This window comes from Myotis nattereri, assembly GCF_964212035.1.
Source record: "Myotis nattereri genome assembly, chromosome: 7".
NCBI classification, from domain to species: domain Eukaryota; kingdom Metazoa; phylum Chordata; class Mammalia; order Chiroptera; family Vespertilionidae; genus Myotis; species Myotis nattereri.
In genome coordinates, this window is record NC_138082.1 from 28640984 (window position 1) to 28662475 (window position 21492).

General features: G+C 41.0%; 1 protein-coding gene across 3 annotated transcripts in view; it reads left to right on the forward strand.

Moving 5' to 3' along the window:
* The window catches only part of DAW1 (dynein assembly factor with WD repeats 1), a 35855-nt gene extending 17113 nt beyond the window's left edge, over positions 1-18742 (forward strand). For 2 of the 3 annotated variants that reach the window (XM_081095464.1, XM_081095465.1), the window contains exons 6-13: positions 2056-2155; positions 3092-3199; positions 4894-5000; positions 6084-6186; positions 8136-8250; positions 13166-13242; positions 15125-15287; positions 17482-18742. In XM_081095464.1, the coding sequence (XP_080951590.1) occupies positions 2056-2155; positions 3092-3199; positions 4894-5000; positions 6084-6186; positions 8136-8250; positions 13166-13242; positions 15125-15287; positions 17482-17516 (808 nt within the window). In that variant the 3' untranslated portion in view covers positions 17517-18742. The remainder of the gene's footprint in view (positions 1-2055; positions 2156-3091; positions 3200-4893; positions 5001-6083; positions 6187-8135; positions 8251-13165; positions 13243-15124; positions 15288-17481) is intronic. The other variant, XR_013996219.1, reaches the window with a different exon arrangement.
* Positions 18743-21492: the final 2750 nt, after the last annotated feature.

The window sequence follows — 21492 nt, forward strand, 5'->3', positions numbered from 1 at the left end:
ATAAATGACAACCCAATTGGGTGAATATTTTGATGATTTCCTATACAGGACAGATAGGGTGAAGGGTAAAAGAGAAGGTTTTAGTTCCACAATCAAGAGTAAAAAATAGGCTAATCTATTCTGACCTGTTGAGTGTTGATAGTAGCCCTGCTGCACAGTAAAGATGGGGATCCTCATGTTTGAAAGGAACTGAACTCTTGATCACACCCTTCTCTAAACCTTCTTTTTGATTCAAAGTCCTTACAACTGGAATAATACAGGTTTTATTTTCCCTAAGAGATGCCCATTGTCTAACTTCTTAAAACCTTATCTAGACATATGGTTAATTGGATTTATATTTTATCATTTCTCTTTTAAATTCAATGCTATCCTTTTAAGGAGACCTACCAACAGAATTTTTTTTATGTTTATACAGCTTATTATACACTAGAGGCCCAGTGCACAAATTTGTGCACAGGTGGGGTCCTCAGCCTGGCCAACAGTCGGGGCCAATCAAGGTCATCTAGCCCAGTCCTGATCAGGGCCGATGGGGGCCTGCTGGCCAGAGAGGAACTGCAGGAAGTTGGCCGGCTGGGGAGGGACCGAGGGAGGGCTCTAGGGCATGTCTGGCCCTCTCGCCCAATCCTGATTGTCTGGACCCCAGCAGCAAGCTAACCTACCAATCGGAGAATCTGCCTCCTGGTGGTCAGTGCACATCATAGCGACTGGTCAAGCGGTTGACTGAGTGGTCGACCGATCAGTCGGACACTTAGCATATTATGCTTTTATTATACAGGATTATTAATTTTCATTTGTTAGCAATTTTCTAAATTAAGTCTTTTATCATATTCATTGTGTAACTGGAACCTACTAGTAAGTTTGGCTGCATGCCACCATGAAAGCCAAACTTGTGAGACAGGGGCAGGTGAAAAAGGAGAGAGATTTATTCAAGTGCTGTTCACCTGAGAAAATGGGGAACTCTTGTCCAAAGCACATATCCACATCTCAGTGCAGGCAGATGTTTTTATAAGGAGGGAGAGGGGGAAAGCAGAACAGAGAAATCAAGGTGGGGGGTGTTTTGAAAAGTTCTCTATGTGCAGGCCAACTGAGTCAGTTCTAATAAGGACCTCGAAAATGGTCAAGTGAAGCTCTGGTGTGCATCACGTGATCTTTGTCATCCTGGTTTTGCACCATCCTGGTCTTACAGTTGAAGGTCAGCAATTATCCTGGAACTTGAATGAATGAAAGTCAGAGCCTGCATCTTCTGAAGTTAGTTCCTAAGATTCTTTTATAAACAGTAGCGTCCTGGTGCATGAATTCCGGCACCAGTGGGGTCCCTCGGCCTGGCCTTCGGGGTTGGGCTGAAAGTGGCTTTCTGATATCCCCTGAGGGGTCCAGAATTGCAAGAGGGCACAGGCCAGGCTGAGGGACCCCACCAGTGCACAATCAGGGAGGGGGAGGGACACGAGAGTCTGGCCAGCTAGGGAGGGACTGCAGGAGGGCTCCAGGGCGTGTCTGGCCCATCATGCTCAGTCCGATTGGCAGGACCGCAGCAGCAAGCTAACTTACCAGTCAGAGCATTTATCCCCTGGTGGTCAGTGCACGTCTAGTGAGTGGTTGAGCAGCCTTAGCATATCATTAGCATATTACCCTTTGTTTGAACGGCCAACCGGTCGACCGGACACTTAGCATATTAAGCTTTTATTATATAGGATGCTGTTTATCTACAAGCTATATAGTAGTCAGACCCGGCATTTATAGAAACAATGTCAAAAGAATGGTGGGGTGAGTTACAATTCCCCACTATTAGAATTGTACTAATTTGAAAAGTATTTTTAATCCTAAACATATATCTTTAATGTAAAATATTTAAAGTGAAACAAACTGATGCCATTAAAAATTAGACCTTTATTCTGTTACCAATGAAGCAGATATAGGATTGCTTCTTGTTTTAAAATTGAAGTAAATTTCTGAGCAGGTAAAGAGTTGTGTATTAATATCTTAATTCAGTGGTTAACATACTGTGGTTGAATTAAATTTCAAAATTGACATATTTATTTATTTTTTTTATCTTAGTGACAAAATTGCCACTGGGTCCTTTGATAAGACTTGTAAACTGTGGAGTGTAGAAACGGGAAAATGTTACCATACCTTTAGGGGTCATACAGCAGAAATAGTGAGTACATTTATTTTATTATTTTTCATGTTGTTGTTCTTTGTTTTGTTTTATGTTTCCTTTCTTTTCTTTTGATAGATTTCATTTTTTTTAGAGCAGTTTAGATTCATAGCAAAATAGAGAGGAAGGTAGAGAGATTTCACATATACTCCCAGTCCTCTTCCCTTCCCCCACCCCCATGCAAATAGCTTGTCCCATTATTAATATCTTGCACAAGAGTGGTACATTGTTTACAAATAATGAAACTGCACTGACACATATTACTATTTCTTTTTAATATTCCATTATAAAACTGGTGGGTCTATCTTTATAATTAATTAAAAAATTCTAACCAGTATTTTTATTCTCTATAAATTTTGTGTAGTGGCATTGATATAATTTACAAACTACTCTAATTTTAATATCTTATAGATTCCTGAATTGACTAAGTAGACACATAATATGAGAAGTACATGAGTACAGTAATCAAACTGATTTTCTCTCCTTCCTTCCTTCCTTCCTTCCTTCCTTCCTTCCTTCCTTCCTTCCTTCCTTTTTTTTCATTTATATTTCTTTAAAGAACTGACTTGATTAGTTCTTTATGAAATGCTTATGATAGTTTTCAAAATAATTTTCTATATCATGTAAAATATTTAGACTGATTGTTTTCTAGATGTCATTAGAACTCAAATTTGTATAAATAGTCTGATACTCTAAACAGCTTTTACTTTAGTGTGCCTTTGCCCTTGGCCAATTCTTTGATACATCTTAAAGCAATTAGTGAGATAACTGGCACCCTATGAAACAAGTGATAGTTTAAGTAAAAATAAACAAGGTACTTATTTTAGGTGTAAGATGTATTTATATTTATCAAAATTCATCCTGAAGCTTTTCTTTATAAAATTAACAATGTAAAATGCTATATTTGTAAAACCCTTTTCATTTCATGTAATCCAGGTGTGTTTATCATTTAATCCTCAAAGCACATTGGTGGCTACGGGAAGTATGGACACAATGGCCAAACTGTGGGACATTCAGAATGGAGAGGAAGTATTCACTTTAACCGTATGTTATCAGTGTTAATAATACCTTTTAGAGTTTTCCATTTTCATCACCGTTCTTTAGGAGAAGTCCATCGTTTGTGTTTGTTTTTATTTTTATTTGTATTACAAAATTAGCTCTAAGTAGACAATGGGTTTTAGACCAGAGCGAGAGAGTGTTCTCATTGGTGTATCAGTAGCTAATCTTCTAGAGAAGGTGATGGCTGTTCTCTGAGACTTGGCTGGACTTACTGGGGAAGCCAGATGAAGCCAGATTTATTTTGACTCACTTCAGCCCAGAAGCCACACCTATTATAGCTTAAAACTATTGCCATCTATTTGGCTAAAAGCAAAGTAGGTGGAGGCTGGCACTTTTAGGAAAAGGCAGAACTGGGAAACTTTCCAGCAAGTTTCTCAAAGGAATGACTGTTAGTTAGCACCTTCTTCGCGACCCTCCAGCCTTCTGTATCACAAAGTCCAAAATGACAAGAGGCAAGCGGCAGGAGGGGAGGCAGGCCCAGGGGCTCTTCCCAGAGTGAATGCTGGTGGTGTGTCTGCACAGGGGCCCCTGTTTGTCATCACCTCAGTCGTGTCACCTGCTACCCTCCATTCCTTTCTATGGACCCGAAACTACCCAACAAAAATAAGGCGGCTATTTACGGCAATTAGTAGAAACAACTGAATAAAAGCAACTCCAGTTTTCTCATCCTTTCAAATTATAGATGTGCTAAAAATATAGGGTCCCTTTCCTTGGAGAGATTTTTCTTTAAAAATGTAAAAAACAACAACAACATGGACTTATATAAGAGAGAAAAAACAACAGTGTTTTTAACTAAGAGTTTTTCTTTCTCAACTCAGAGTGCCTGGCCTTATTAATATAAGTATTATTTTTCTGGTCTTCGTTATCATTTCTGCGGGTCTCTGCCTCTCCCTTCCAAACATTTGAAGGGATGAGCCCTGTTCTGCACACCCGGCTCCTGCCAGAGAAAAACACACTTGTTTTGCGTGTTCAGAATTTTAATGTTTGGCTACATTTGATTTTTGTTATGTGGAATGAACCAGAAATTTAATTTGTAAATGAACTTTCGTACTATTTTAAAAAGTAATTACATGAATGTACTAAAATAATTAGGAAAATGAGGGATCTTCTCCCAGCAGAATCTACTGCTGAGAGGGGCTTTTCTCATTGTCTCAGTTTGAATCATTGGACCTAGACTGTCACCAGGTGAAAGTCAGGCCAGAGGCCACATAATTATTGATCAATTCATATTAAATTATCATAAAAATTTCTTTTTTAAAAGTTATTAACTTCACAAAGTTTTTTCTTATACTCATCACCTATTATTAGCCCATGAAGCATATAGCCCTCTGATTTCCCAAAACCTGCCCTCTTCCTTTCAAAACCAAACAAGCAAGAAAGCAAACACCTTTACTGAGTGAAAATGGAGTTGCTTTAAGTGTCTGTCCATTCTAAGTAAACCTAAATAAGTGTGTACTCATCACCCAAATCTAGTTTTAGAACATTTCCATCACCCCCAAAAGCCACCTCATGCCCATTTGTACTCACGTCCCATTCCTACCTCAGTGGACCACTAATTGTTTCTCCCTCTATATGTATAGCTTTGTCTTTTCTGGCCTTTTCTTTTAGGTGCTAATATTGTGCATTTCTAGTTCGTGCTTTATCTAAAAGTATGCATGACAGTATCTGCTCTCTCTTAGGGACATTCAGCTGAAATCATCTCCTTGTCCTTTAACACCTCAGGAGACAGAATCATCACAGGGTCTTTTGATCACACAGCTGTAGTGTGGGACACTGCGACTGGAAGGTATTCTATTTATATATATATATTTTTAAAAAATTATTGCTTAATTTTTCTGAGAGAGAGAGAGAGAGAGAGAGAGAGAGAGAGAGAGAGAGAGAGAATGTTTTGTTGTTTCAGTTACTTATGCATTCATTTGTTGATTCTTGTATGTGCCCTGACGGGGAAGCAAACCTACAACCTTGGCGCATCAGGACAATACTCTAACGAAGAGAGTTACCCAGCCAGAACCAGTTCTTAATTTTTAAGAATTTCTTCATCTGGATCAGAGGATTAAGAAAACAAATCTTTGTTATTTATTAGTTTAATCTTAAATGAATTAACTGTGTGCCAGACTCTATAAGAATAAGATACACTTACGTATTTCATTCTTTAACCATATTTTTGATCCAAAATAATGTGATTTCTCAGAATTCTGATAAAAAATGTCAATTAGCAACATAAAAGGGGAATGTTAGTAATAGCCTGGCTATATAGCTATTATTTATCCTTTGTACGAGTAATCAAATTTCAATGGCTTGTCATTATGGTAGGCATGGATATCATGAGTAAATAAAAGCACATCTAATTTCCTAAATTTAATTTGGTACCGGAACTTCAATTTCCTTCCTAATCATTTTTGGCTCTAGTTGCTAAGAAGTTAACTAAATTAGCCTATTTGTGTTATAAAACTCCACTCTTGAGACGTGTCTGTGTTTTCATAGGGTTAATCATCAGGGGTACCCAGGGTGGAGTCTACAAGAGAGAGCAGGAGGGGCCCTGCAGACACTGACAGGTGCTTTCAGGGCTTCACTCATCTGGTGTAAGAACACTTCCAGAATTTCAGGCTACCTTTATTTTTTACCCATGCCTTTCTGGTCTTATCTTAAGTAATATTGCTATCTTTGGTGGTTTAAAATTTAAGTATATTTTTTGTTGAAATGAAATTAGTAGTTGACTTTTTGAGCTTCAGTAACGCCATCTTTGTTTTGTCATCAAAGACTTTATTTTGTAAAAACTGGAATTTATATCTTACATCAATAGGTTTGCCATCATTAATTGTGCACATATGCTGACATCAGGCATCTTTGAATCATTTCCATTTTGCAGGAAGGTGTGCAACCTAATTGGGCATTGTGCCGAGATTAGCAGTGCCTTATTCAACTGGGATTGCTCTATGATATTGACTGGCTCTATGGACAAAACATGCATGGTGAGCTCAAGAAATACCTTGGTTTTATAATTCTCATGTCTGCTTTTTTGCTGTGTCAGCTATTCATTGCAACATTAACAAATTTTGAAGGTGTTATAAAATTAAGATATTAATTTATAAATAACTAGAGGCCCGGTGCACAAAAATTTGTGCACTTGGCGGGGGGTCCCTCAGCCCAGCCTGTACCCTCTTGCAGTCTGGGACCCCTCGGGGGATGACCACTGGCTGGCTTAGGCCCGCTCCCTGGGGGATTGGGTCTAAGCTGGCAGTCAGACATCCCTCTGGCAGCCCGGGAGGCCTCGGGGAATGTCCACTTGCCAGTGGGGAGCAGGCCTAAGCTGCAGTCAGACATTCTTAGCGCTGCTGAGGAGGTGGGAGAGGCTCCCACCACCACCACTGTACTGGCAGCCACCAGCCTGGCTTGTGGCTGAGCAGAGCTCCCCCTGTGGGAGCACACTGACCACCAGGGGTCAGCTCCTGCATTGAGCGTCTGCCCCCTGGTGGTCAGTGTGTGTCATAGTGACCAGTCATTCCCAGTTGTTCTGCTGCTAGGGTCAGTTTGCATATTACCCTTTTATTATATAGGATAGAGGCCTGGTGCATGGGTGGGGGCCGGCTGGTTTGCCCTGAAGGGTGTCCCGGATCAGGGTGGGGGTCCCACTGGGGTGCCTGGCCAGTCTGGGTGAGGGGCTGATGGGTGTTTGCAGGCTGGTCAAGACCCCCCCCCCAGTGGGGACCCTCACCCCATGGAGGTTTGGCCAGCCTGGGTGAGGGGCTGAGGGCTGTTTTCAGGCTGGCCAAGCCTCCCTGGCTACCAGGAGAAGCTCCCAGCCTCTCCTTTTTTTCTTTTTTTCTATTCTGGGATTTATTTACCTTCTATAATTGAAACTTTGTAGCCTGGAGTGGGGCTCAGAGCCGGCCAGGACGGGCCTCCTGCTCGCTCCAGCTCTGTGGCCACGGCCGGCTGAAAGCAGGTATCTGGGGTTTATTTACCTTCTATAATTGAAACTTTGTTGCTTTGAGTGGAGCTCAGAGTTGGCAGGGGCAGGCAGGGAAGCTTGGCTTCCTCCATCATTGGGGCAACCAAGCCTCCTGCTTGCTCCAGTGCCGTGGCTGCCAGCCGCCATCTTGGTTGGGTTTTGCATATAGTTGCTCTGATTGGCTGGTGGGCATGGCTTAAGGTGTAGTGAAGGTATGGTCAATTTGCATGTTTGTCTTTTATTAGTGTAGATAATTGATAAGTTTTTAATTTCAAGTTTTTGACCCTTCAAGTTTAGAGGAATTATGATCTAGTAAGACAATATTAATGGATTCAAATGTATTAAGAGGTATTATTTTTAAAAGGTACATTCTTTTTGCTTAATGCCCCTCTATTCATTGATTAAACATTGATTAGAGTGAAGCTCAAGAAGTTTCAACTAGTGTCTCCCTGACTTTAAGGTTCTGTTACTAAGAGCTTATACTTTGGAATTATTATTTGATTATTATAAATGTATTATAATCTTAATGAACTTTACATTTCTTGGCATTGTAGTTTTAGATCAAACTTCTTGACATTGACACCTTTCTTATGAAAAGAGGACACAAGCTTCCACTCTAACCAGTGAAGTGCACACTTGGAGATTTTTTCCTAATGTGGTATCAGATTTGCACAACCCAATCTCAGTGTCTGCATTTGGTCTCCTCTGTGTCCAAAGTGTGCCTTGTTAGCTGGTTGGCTGTGGTTGCTTGTCAGAATCAAGGTAAAATGAACAGAACATGTAAAAATCATACACAAGATTTTGGCACAGTTATTTCACCAACCATAAGAATGACATAAAGACTACTTCTGGCCATCTTTAAATTTTGGACCAGAAGTCACAGTTGTTGACGACTTCTTCGCCTCCTCCTCCTCCTCCTCCTCCTCCTCCTCCTTTTCTTCCTCCTTCTCCTCCTCCTTCTAATTGCAGTTGTGGGATGCTACAAGTGGAAAATGTATGGCAACATTAACAGGCCATGATGATGAAATACTCGACTGCTGTTTTGATTACACTGGAAAGCTTATTGCAACTGCTTCAGCTGATGGTAGGTCATCTGTTCATACATTTAACTTGTGGAGGGACTTATGCTTTATTTGATAAATAAGAGTGATTCTACACTGTAGGTCATCCCCCCAATGACCAGCTATGATAGAAACTGTATTCTGCTTCATCCCTATGATGTCATTGTATATTACTACACTATGCCTGTATCATATATTCTTGATAACCACATGTAATGCTATGCAATGTCTGCATCACCTCCTTGACAACCACTTATGATTTTATACTAGGTCTTCATCATCTCCTTAATAATAATATATAATGGTACATTCTGGGTCATCTCCCTGGTGTCCATGCACTATGCTACACAATGTCAACCTCAGCAACTTGATCACCATCCATGGTTCTACAATAAATCTGCATTATTTCCTTTATGACCACATGTGTTGCTCCACTATGTCTAGCAAATCGTCGTGATAAACATATATAATGCTCTGCTATACATCATGTTCATGAGAACCACTATGATTCTATACTATGTCTGTGTTTCTTATTGATAAACATAGGCTGGTGCTACACGATGTGCCTCAACTTCACGAAGTCCACATATGACTCTATAGAACATCTATGTCATTTCCCTGTTGATCACACATTCCATTATATTATTTTGCTGGTGATTCATTTTAACTACCCAGTTTTTATTTCATCATTGTCTCCCTTTTAAAATTACATTTGCATACTTGTTCTCTTACTGGGGCTTTTCAAAGGTAATTCTTTGACTATACATACAAGTTGTTTTTATATCCCAGAATGTAAACCCTCTGAATCTGGACAATTTTATTTTTAAAAGTAACTATTTTTTCATTTTCTCACAGATCTTGGCTTTTTAAAAATCATCTCTCAACTGTAATTAATCTGCCCTTTTCATTTTAAATATCATTCTCATTTATACAAAAAATTTTTTCAATATAATGTGTGTGTGTGTGTGTGTGTGTGTGTATACACACACACATATAATGCCTACTTTGTGCCAGGAATACCTATGTTTTAGGAAAAAAGGGTATCATCAGTGAAAAAGAGAGACAGAAATCCCTGCCCTCATGGAGGAGGAGACAATTACCAATGCCATACATACGTTTTATGTGAAATGTTAGATTAAAAGGATGTTAGATTGTACAGGATGTTAGGAGTTGGTCAGTGCTATGGGGGGCAGGAAACAAGCAGGGCTAAGGGATCAGGATGGATGAGAATAAAATACAAGTTTTATTCTTCCAGTTTTTTTTTTTTTCTATGATCTGCTCTTTTCCCTAGCAGTGATTCCATTCTTGTTTGATAAGACTTACTTATTTATTTTTCTTTTGGTGTGTTTTGTAAACCTCTTTCATCTGTGCTTCTTGAAAAGTATTGATGTTTAGACCAATTTCTTTATTTATCTCTGGTCTTTGCTCCTTATTTCCTTCTTAAAATTGAATCTGTCAACACAATGAGTTACCTGGGCAGCTACATCTGTTCCTATATATTATCCTTTCCTTCCTCTTTGAAATTATGCTGAAGGCGTAATTTTTTTTAATCTTATTCATATTTCTATCTTTTTTTTTTAAATTAAGGTTTCAGACTATCTTATTTCTTTTTTTTTAATATTTTTTATTGATTAAGATATTACATATGTGTACCCTCTACCCCCCCCCCCCCCCGCTCATCCCCTCACCCCCCCGTTGTCCGTGTCCATTGGTTAGGCCTATATGCTTGCATATAAGTCCTTTGGTTGATCTTTCCCCCTTGCCCCCACCCTCCCCTACCTTCCCTCCAAGGCCCGACAGTCCAATCAAAGCCTCTCCGTCTCTGGATCAGTCCTTGTTCATCAGTTTATGTTGTTCATTATATTCCACAAATAAGTGAGATCTTGTGGTATTTATCCGCTCTCCAGTTCCATCGATGCTGTGGCAAAAGGTAAGAGTTCCTTTTTCTTCTTCCTCTTCTTAAAGAATACCTTTCAGCATTTCATATAATGCTGGTTTGGTGGTGATGAACTCCTTTAGCTTTTTCTTATCCGTGAAGCTCTTTATCTGACCTTCCATTCTGAATGATAGCTTTGCTGGATAAAGTAATCTTGGTTGCAGGTTCTTGCTATTCATCTCTTTGAATATTTCTTGCCACTCTCTTCTGGCCTGCATGGTTTCTGTTGAGAAATCAGCTGACAGTCGGATGGGTACTCCCTTGTAGGTAACTGACTGTCTTTCTCTTGCTGCTTTTAAGATTCTCTCTTTATCTTTTGCTCTTGGCATTTTAATTATGATGTGTCTTGGTGTGGTCCTCTTTGGATTCCTTTTGTTTGGGGTTCTCTGCGCTTCCTGGACTTGTAAGTCCATTTCTTTCACCAGGTGGGGGAAGTTTTCTGTCATTATTTCTTCAAAAAGGTTTTCAATATCTTGCCCTCTCTCTCCTTCTGGTACCCCTATAATTCTGATGTTGGTACGCTTGAAGTTGTCCCAGAGGTTCCTTACACTATCTTCATATTTTTTGAATCTCTTTTCTTTTTTCTTTTTCGGTTGGGTATTTTTTGTTTCTTTGTATTTCAAATCTTTGACTTGATTCTTGGGATCCTCTTGTCTGCTGTTGGATCTCTGTAAATTATTCTTTATTTCAGTCAGTGTATGCTTAATTTCTAGTTGGTCCTTTTTCATGTCCTCCATGGTCTCACTATACTCCTTGAGGGATTCATTAAATTTATCGGCGGTTTCCATAAAATTCTTGACAAACCTTGTAAATGTGGCCTTGAATTCTATATCCAGTCGTCTGCCCTCCTCCGTTTCTGCCAATTGTGACCTGTTTCTTTGTCTCCGCATTTTGGCTGCTTCCCTGTGTTGATAGAGTGGCCCTGCGCGCCAGGTGTCCTATAGGGCCCAGTGGCTCAGCCTCCCCAGTTACCTGGGGTGGACACTCTTGGTGCACTCTTGGTGCCTTGGTTGTTGTAGGATCACTGGGAGGAATGGACCTCCAGGCCAATTGGCTGTGGGAAGCAGCTGTGTCTGAAGTGGGAGAATGGTCCCCCTCTGACCACTGGGTACAGTGGCTCCTGGATCTAAGGAGGTGCTAATTCAGCCCCTGCCTGAGGCCACACAGCCGGAGTCACGAAGAGGCTCAGCTGTGAAGCAATGCAAGCCGCTGCGGGGCCTTGGGCCTTCTCTTGGAAGTTCCGGGTCTGCCTGGCTGGGCTGTAGTTAGGTACATTCACATGCAAAAGCCTCTGCCGCAGCCTGGGTGGGGCGGGGTCTCAGGGAGTCAAAAGGGCGGAGAAAGAAGCTATGGATGATTCTCTGCGCCCGGAGTCGCGCGTCTCAGTGTCCCGGTAACGGCTGCAAGCACCTCTGAGGGAAATTCGCCCTCAAGTTCGCCCGCTGCCGCCTGACAGACCAGCCTCTCCCCGTATGAGTCCTGGGTCCCCAGAGACTTCCCGGAACCGGAGTTCAGAGCAGTCGGGAGCTTGTGATTCAAAAAGACAGCCGCGTCCTCAGGTGCCACCCCCTTTCCACGCACGCGAGCTGCCGCCGTACCTCTGCACTCAGCCTCCGCAGCTCCTCTGGCTCTCAGCGTGCTTTTCTTGTCTTCTAGTTGTAGAAATTACACTCAGCCAGCCTTCCTGTTTTTCTGGACAATGTTTGCTCCGTCCTTTGGGATATTTTTCAATTGTTGTGTGAGGCGACTATTTCCCGGTGTTTATCTATGCCGCCATCTTAGTTTCTCTTCTCCCAGACTATCTTATTTCTGTGTTTTCTGAAGATTAAAAATGCTTTTGTGCTTTGGGTGTGGAGAGAGCAGAGCGCCTGAAGAATGGCTCCTCTGTGTACAACACATCCAACAGCAACTTGGGCCTACTCCTCATGGGTGGCAGAGTACTTTGGCCTTCCTGTGACATTACGCCCTATACATAAAAAAAAAAGAAAAAATGCTTTTGTGCTAATTTAGAGTATTGCACTATGTAGTATATTCCTTTTTGTATTATTAATAAACTCTTAAAACAAGTTGGCCACTTTCCTTTAAGGTATTTGAAATGTCCCACTAAAGAGCAAGTTTTATATTTTAACTAGAGGCCCAATGCACGGATTCATGCACCAGTGGGGTCCCTTGGCCTGGCCTGTGAGGATTGGGCCGAAGCGAGCTCTCTGAATGAAAATTGTGTCCAAAACACCCTATTCTTGTTAATTTTACTCTATAATGCTGTAATTTGCAACAAGAAAGTATCCTTCTCCTGGCCTGACAAATGTTAGCTTTTTTTCTGACAACAATTGCATTACTGCTATTTTTTTTCTCTTCTATGCTTATTTTACTCCTCCACTTTTTAATTCTAAAAAGACATACTTTTTCTTCTATTTATCCATCCATCCATCCATCCATCCATCCATCCATCCATCCATCCATCCACACTGCATCTATTTGTTGAGTGGCACTTCTAGGCACTGGGGACACAACAGGGAGCAAACCATTCTGTTAGCTCTTTCTGTTGAAAAGGGTTTCTAGTGCCTGTTCTTTGTTCATTTGAGTGGCAGCACTGTTTCTTCTTAGAGTGGCTGCTCGTGCCTTCTGTGACCTTAGACTCATATTTGGTGTATGATAGTAGGCTTCCTGCTTATTTCATCCCTGGCCTCTCAAGACTTGTTTTCATTCCCTCTTTCTCCCTTTAAAATATATTTTTCATTCTGAATTGTTGCCTCTTTTCCTTTTCTACCTTGGAACCCATTATCTCTTGTGATAAGCTCAGGGCTAGCGAGGCACTCCTCACACTCTCTTACCCACAGTGGGACCAGCTTGCATTTGAGTGGCTGGCTCTCATCACAGAAGACAAACCTAGCAGTCAGCTGTGTGTCAGAGTGATAAAGGGTTAGATAATTCAAGGCATGTGGTTCAAAGTTCTGTATTTCAGGCGAATTTATGTATGTATCCCCACTCCTCTCAAAAAGGAACAGCAAGAGTTTTCAGTGCAGCCACCAGAAAATGCATTACTAAATTGGAAGGTCATGAAGGTGAGATTTCAAAGGTGAGTTCCTTTCTCATTTGGAGCAATTTATTTACTTAAAAAAAAAATAGCATGTTTAGTGTAAGTATTGGCACTAAGCTACTAAGGTTTGTCCAATGATCTCATTCTTTTTAGAAATTAGGCACCTAAAGACATTATTTTTAAGTGTGTCCTCAAACTCAGTGTAATAAATTATTTCTAAAACTTTTCATAAACTCTAAAAGTGTTTTCCTCAGCCATCAGCAAAAGATTTAGCTAGATGAAAATACTTATTAAAGTTATTTATGAAGCTTATGAAGTGATTTTCCTGGTTCTGCTAGACACACAAGGTTATATTGTGCAAAGAAAGTATCAAGTATTCTGTAAATTAGGTGCAGTTGAGGAAGTATTTCATGGAAATATTTAACACTCAACAAAGTTTAAAATGACCTATGTTGAAACTCCAAGGTTGTAGCTAAGAATTTTCTATTAACTTCTCCCAAAGGCTTATTCACAGAGCAGGCGCCATCCAGTCTGTGATCTGAGGTTTAGATGTGTCCTCAAATATTTCTAGAGAAAGCTGGGACTTGGTGACTCTCACCTCCTAGCCCAATTCCTTGATCTCAGGTCAGATTTGCTCCTTCCTTATAAAATATCAGCTTGATGGTTTCTAGTCTCTGAAGGCTCCACCTGGACACCAGAACCACCCCTACCATGCTCTCTCCTCTCCTGCACCCTCACCTTCTGCTGGTGGTCATTGTGAGCCTAGCAGGCCTGGTCTCCAAGGAAGTGCAGAGCACATTCTCTTCACAGGCTGGGAAGCTTTAGGGGCTGGCAAGAAGAGAGATAGAGCAAGTGTGGACATGAGAGATAGGCTGAAGAGAAAGCTAGGTCATATTTCTGAATGTCTGGCTTGATAGTTATTGACGTGGTTGGCATGTCCCACTCAACAATTGCACATCTATTTTTGCATGAGTCTGACTATAAAGAGTTCTAAGATTCTACATTATTGCATTTTATACTTAAGTGATATATTGCTTCTTGAATTGCCACCCAGTAAAAGCATTTCTATGGAGTATCAAACTAAGGTTCATATTCATTCATTCATCCATTCATTCATTCATTCATTCAGCAAATGCTTTTGAGAGCTTCCGCTGTGCTAGGCATTGCTCTCTGCATTGGTGACACAGTGATGAAAACAAGACATGGCTTTGCCTTTATCACACCTTCAGTCATGGAGGAGGTGGCACCAATCATTGCCTTCTGATGATTTAGAGAAGGTTATGAACATGGTACCAAAAGGAATGGAAGACCAACAGTTCTCTTTGACTGCTGCTCTGGTACCATTAGATGATGCCTGACACATGGGAGACACTTAGAACGTGTTTATGGAAAGTGCTGCACTTTGAGTAGCAATAGTCAGAACATCCTCTCTTGTAGGCCCTGATGTTCGCTTATTCTGTGACAGACTGTGTGCTTTTGACCCCAGAAAGTTGAGTTGCAGAGACAGCTTAGAGGTTTGGGTATAAAGGAGCCTGACGGGTTCTCAGCCACAGCAGGGCCCTGTGTCTTTGTTTGCATGGAGAAGGCATCACCAGTCTTTTGAAAGAAGTGAGTGGGGAATATTCAAACTATAAAGGTGCTTTGGTCTTTGTCCTTAGAATTGTGTGTGTGTGTGTGTGTGTGTGTGTGTGTGTGTGCACGCGTGCACGCAGGGGGTAGGCAATTAATGTTTCTGTCTAGATTTTAATGTGCATGTATTTGTCCCTGCAATATTTTTCCCATCGTGAAGGAATTGTTCTGTGTAAGAATAAGTACCAGGCTGGGAAGGTGACAGGTGCTTAGTGATGTCCCCTTTTTGCTGATTAAATTTGTTGGGGATCTTTACACAAACCTGTCATGGTTTTTTCTTTCTCTTTTGTAGATTTCTTTCAACCCCCAAGGGAACCGTCTTCTAACAGGAAGCTCTGACAAAACAGCGAGAATCTGGGATGCTCAGACTGGCCAATGCCTCCAGGTGCTCCGGGGGCACACGGATGAAATCTTCTCATGCGCTTTCAACTATAAAGGCAACATAATCATCACAGGTGGGGAGAAGCAAACACCACAGACTTGTGTTTCATTTAAAATGGGCTGGGAGAGATCCTAAGTTGAATACCAAAAGGAGTTCACCTTCATCCCCTACCTCTCTTCTGGGGTCCCTGGCTCAGCATGGGGGAAAGGGGTGCTCTATATTCATTATTTAATTTTAGTTGCATCAGGGAACCACAGGAATGAGCTCTGTCACTGACTGTAAGGCTCTGTGACTTTGAATTTTAGTTGCTTTAGGCAGAGTAAGAATTCCGAGCCTGCCTTGCTGGTTTCTGCATTCCCCAGGCATGGTCACCGAATGGTTAATTTCCAGTCAATGTCAGTTAGGTGTTAGTAACTAAAATAAGTCAGGACCAGGGTTCTCCACAGTCAGGTTTTGGCTCATTAGAAATTTATTCTTTGAGCTAAGTTGTTTTTTCCTTTATGTTCCCTGCTAACATAGATGTATTTGGGGGAAGAAAACAGGTATTGAGCACTGTTCAACCATTACCAAATTTATCGTGAATTATTTATATTGGCAACATTTTGTAAGAATTGGTTTGAGAATAAATTAATTTTGATTGCGGGAAGGAGAGGAAAATGACAAGAATTTGGTCCGATGTCAGTGTGGTACCCCAGGAGAAGGGTTGGCAGGGGTGGGTGCTACAACAGTGTGGGGCAGGGATGCCCTAAGCAGGCACTAAGACCCAATAGGCCTAAGTCCCAGTAATTCCCACCATGTTGAGTAAATTTAAGACTTGCTTAACTGTCTAATAAGTTCAATGTCACATACGCAAGGTTGGCTTTGTATGTTGGCTGCTTCGTAGTCATGTAACTTCAGGTATGCTGCAAATAATCTCCCCTTCTGGCCTAAAACCTCCTCCTTCTACTTAATTATGGATAAGTCCTAAAATTACTGCTTACTTCCTGTGGGTTTTATGGTTTTCAAGTGTAACTAACAGGTAGCTACTCCAAAGACAGGGCCATGAGAAGCCATGTATTTTATTGTGAACCGCAAGTCAGGCCCTTCCCCAGGACAAGGACAGAGGTGGGGGCTGTGATGCCAGGCACAGGGTGCTCTGCAGGGACCTGCTGGCAGGAAGGGAAGGAGGAGGCTCAGCTGGGTTGGCAGAGGACCCGCCTTTCCTAATCCGCGTGCTTCATGTGAGGCCAGCACCGCATACCTCATTCCTCACCAGTTTTCCCAAAGACCCTGGAGAGCGTGCGGAGGAATATTCATTGTCTGTGCCTTCTTTTAGCACTAGCATTTAGATTCCTGAGCTTCTTTAAATATATTCTTGATTTATTTAGTGCATCCCAAAGCCAATTGGACAGCAGAGCTTGTTAGAACGGGGGTGGCACGCTTGTCTTGCCCACAGCCCACTTTTTTTGAATTGCCCCCTCCTATTTTCATGGCTGACTCCAGTGTCCACCATGCGTTTTTAATGGAATGCCTGGTAGGTTTAGAAGCACAAACTGGAAGGGAATTGGCCAGCGTGATCACTGCATTTTGAGGACATAGGGTGCTTTTGGTGGAACGTGCAGTGTCCGCAGGCTTTCCCAGTCCATGCAGCCCCACACTTCTTGTGCTGATGTTATATGCCTGGCCTTGGAAGGAAGCCACGCCAAGATGGTCCTTTCCATAGAGGAATGTGAAAGGCAACCCTTGGGGAGGGGGACTTCAAGGCCACTTCGGAAGAGTGTTGTCATAGAGGGGAGTGTAGGAAGGATGCAAAGTTCACGTTGACTGATGGTGAGAAACACCTGTTGACATTTTGATCTGCACTAAAGTGGAATGTACTGTCTTACACGCTGACACCCAAACCCGGGGATGTTCAAGTTCACTGCAGTTCTACCTGGTGGCGATGCTTGAGGAAGAGCAGCGGGAAGAGCAGAGGAGATGGCTGACATCTCAGGTCCCCTCCAAGTTTAACATACTATGAATTTGCTGCTGGGGGTAGGACGTGAACTTGCACGATTTAGGACTGACAGAATCATGCAAAATTAAAGAAAAGAAAGAAAAAGAAAAAAATTCCCAGTCCAGAAACACCTGAGCTGAGCATCTCAGGGACTTGGCAGCTGGGCCCTGAGATATTTGTACATTTAGCTCATTGATAATTGATAGTGACCCAGAAAATGTCAACTTGTAAAAAAAGAGGGTGAAGGGAGTGAAATAAAGAAAAAATAACCTTGTGAAATGTGTCTTCATAGGCAGCAAGGATAATACCTGTAGGATATGGCACTGACTGCAGAAGCTGCCGATGAGCACACTCGCTAGCGATGGGAGCAGGAGCCGAGCATCGCAGGTGGCTGGCACGCTGCTTTGATATTTCATGTTTTCTCTTTTCCCACAAGTCAACTATTGATACACTGTCCTCCGCTTCACAGATATGACTATTAAAACTGATGAAGAGATATCATTTCTTGATATTTTTAAATGGAGATGACAGGAAACAGCCTACTGTTTGGAAAGTGTTGCTGGTTATTTCAATTTTTGTTTTATTTTTTAATAGCATCATGAGACTGATAAATGAAACCAGAGCAATTTCACAGCGTGTCTCCTAGATTCTACTGTGAAGGTTGTTACTTTAATTTCTGTTGAATAAAATATTCAGAGAAATTTTTTGTGAATTGTACAAAGATATTTAGGATGTGTTTTTAGGGGGACGTATATGTTAAGAATGTGATTAGAAGTTTTATTATTTAGTTAGTTATTTTACTTTTTTTAGCTAAGAATTAGAAAGGTAGCCTTGGAGTAGAAGGTTGCTCTTTCTTCTTTCACATTCAAGAATATATTCCCCTCCCCCCCAAAATAGTTGAGGCCTACACCAAATAATATTAAGGCAGCATACAGGGTAACTAAAATGGATCTCATTTAGTAGCAGATATAATCTGGATTCATAGTGGAATGAAAATATGTAGGCAGGTTTGCTTATAAGGAACAGTAAAATGAATAGATATTCAGACTATTGAATATGAAGTGTGGATGGAAAACAGTCACCGTACCAGGGAAAATAATCAAACTCCAACATGATTGCAGCTGAAACACTAAAAATGTTTTATAAAGGGTGTTTTATGTAAAAGTATCTCAATACCTATTTTAAATTAATGGTAAAAGAAAAAAACAGAGGATAAAACCAGTGCTGCCTGAATCCAGAGCAAGAGAATCTTATAGAATGATTTTCTGAGTAATAAAAATAGCGGGCATTGTGGCTTACTGTGTGCCAGATATTCCCAACCAAGTATATGGATCATCTCATTTCATCCTCCTGGCAGATAACAGTCCTGACTTTGGCAGGAGGAAGGTGAGTCAAGGACGTCCAGATATCAGGCAGTGAAGCTGGACTCAGAGATTGAACACTGTGTTCTCAGGTGAACAAGGCTTAGTTATGGGAGAAGAGTGTCAAATCTATGAGTAGGAAGGTTTTGGGTGAGAATTACCTTTCAGATTGTCTATGGATGTTTAACCCTCAAGAAGAAAAAATAAAAGCAACATAAAGTAAATAAAATTTCCATGCAGTTGCTAGGAGGAGGTGGTTCAGAGATGGTGAAGACAAGGAGAGCTTGAGTTAAAGGAAAATAGATGAAAATTTTGCTACTTTTAAAACTCTAAAGAAGTGGCAGACACTGAGTCGTCCTCCGTGTCTTTGATGACTCAGGGAAGGTGGTGGTACCGTTTTGTTTCATCACTCCAAAGAGTCCGCCAGAGTGTGGTTACGGAGAGCATCCTATGTCTCATGGAACAATTTAGGTGTAGGAAGCCCTTGGCCAGAATAATGGCTTGTTCCTCTAATTTTTATGTACTGAAGAATTTTTTTCTTTATACAATATTTATGAAGGTTTCCAGATATCCTAACCTACTGAAAAATAAGTGTTTAAATACTTAAGATTATAAGAAAAACTATAATATACAGTTTCCTGTTGGTTCTCAGCCTATGGGTAGTGATGCTATTGGCTAGGAGGCACTCATGGGGCATGTTCTGCTAGTGGCAACCTCAAAGGCATTTCCTCACCTGGAGCCAATGTGGCTGGTCTGACCCTGTGGCTCTTATTATGGTTGCAAGATGCACCTCAGCAGCAGCCATCAGGGAGGGGGAGGGAGGGTGTGCAGGCTAGGGCATCTCCCTTTGTTAGGGGCAAGGGTGGGGTGCCTGGGGTTTGTGGGTTCACTATTGGTGAATTTAAAGCAGAAGCATGGAATTAGTGCATGGAAAGGAAAAATGGGGTTACTCAACCAGTCAGTTATCCAGGTTGTCCCAAATGGGAAACCTCATGGGTGGGAGAGGCCTGGCTCCTTACCTAGCTGTTAGGCTAGTAGCTGGGTCACGCAGCTGGTGATGTTCATTCCAGATGGATGTCTTGGAAATGGATGCCTGGACAATGCAAAGCTTAATGTCATGCACTTACAATAAGAACGCTTATTGTCAGGCACTTACACTGCCTATACCCACTTTATTTTCCTCTGGAGTATTGTAGGATTTCATGAAGTACGCATGGGGTCTGGAGTCAGATTGCCTGGATGTATATTCTGTTTTCAAACTCTTAATTGTTGGCAAGTTACCTCACCACTCTGTCTCAGTTCTCCTATCTGGAAAGTGGTGATAATACTAGTTCTTGATTGTAGGAATACCCAGCACCTAGGAAGCATGGTGGTAAATGTTTGCCATTATTTGTATGCTCAACAGTTAGCAGTCATCTTTTTAAAAATTGTGTTTCATACATAGGCAAAATTTTCACATTTTTGAAAGGAGCACAGTGTTATTTACTCATAAATTATGGTTGAAATATAACTAATTTCATGTATTATAGGTATCTTAGGGAGAATTGTAAATTGAGTTTTTATCAATGAAATTAAAATTTAAGCGCCCTGGGGAAATTTTTCTTTTAAAGGTCCCCTGTTGAATGGAGGAGCTGGGATGTGAGGAGATGATCACTATAGATGATTATGGTCTAATCCATCTCCATATATTTAGACTTCATATAGGATTTTATGAAAGTAGATCATCATAAAAATGAAATATCTTTTCTAACAACTCATATAAAACTGCAGTAGCTTGTGATTAAGCATAATGCCTGATTTAAAGATAAAATACATGCTTTTAGAACTGAACAATGCTTTTTTACACCTTTAAATCTTACATTGTCATGTAAAAACACACCCATCATCTTTTAATTAAGATTATAAGTGAATTTACTATTTTATTTTATTTATTTTTTTTTTAGATTCTTTAAAAAAAATTGTTTTTTATTATTATTAGTTAAGGTATTACAAATGTGTCCTCATCCCCCCCATTAACCCCCAACCTCTCCTCCCCCCCTTCCCCCCGCCCCGCACACTCATGCTCCCATCCCCCCGTTGTCCATGTCCATTGGTTTGGCTTATATACATGTATACAAGTCCTTCGGTTGATCTCTTCCCCTTACCCCCGCCCTCCCCTACTTTACTTCTGGGGATTGATAGCCTGATCGCTGTTTCTCAGTCTCTGGGTCTGTCCCTTTTCATCAGTCTATGTTGTTCTCTATAATCCACAAATGAGTGAGATCCTGTGGTATTTATCTTTCTCTGACTGTCTTATTTCACTTAGCATAATGCTCTCCAGTTCCATCCATGCTGTTGCAAAAGGCAAGAGTTCCTTTTTTTTTTTTTTTTTTACCGCAGCATAGTATTCCATTGTGTATATGTACCACAGTTTTCTAATCCACTCATTAGCTGACGGGCACTTAGGCTGTTTCCAAATCTTAGCTATGGTGAATTGTGCTGCTGTGAACATAGGGGTGCATATATCCTTTCTAATTGGCGTTTCTGGTTTCTTGGGATATATTCCTAGTAGTGGGATCACTGGGTCAAATGGGAGTTCCATTTTTAGTTTTTTGAGGTAGCTCCATACTGTTCTCCACAGTGGCTGCACCAGTCTGCATTCCCACTAGCAGTGCAGAAGGGTTTCTTTTTCTCCACATCCTCTCCAACACTTGTTGTTTCTTGATTTGTTGATGATAGCCATTCTGACAGAATTTACTATTTTATGTGTTTCCCACTGCTGCTGTTACTCTTAAAATAATTTACCTTTTTGGATCTCCAAAGGGATGATATTTGAAGTAAAAAAAAAAAAAAAAAAAGCAATTAAGATATTTAAAGACATACTCCTCAAGCACAAGGAATTGTAACCTGACAAAATATCTATAATCATTTTTAGTTATCTTACAAGATTACTTTTTGGTTTT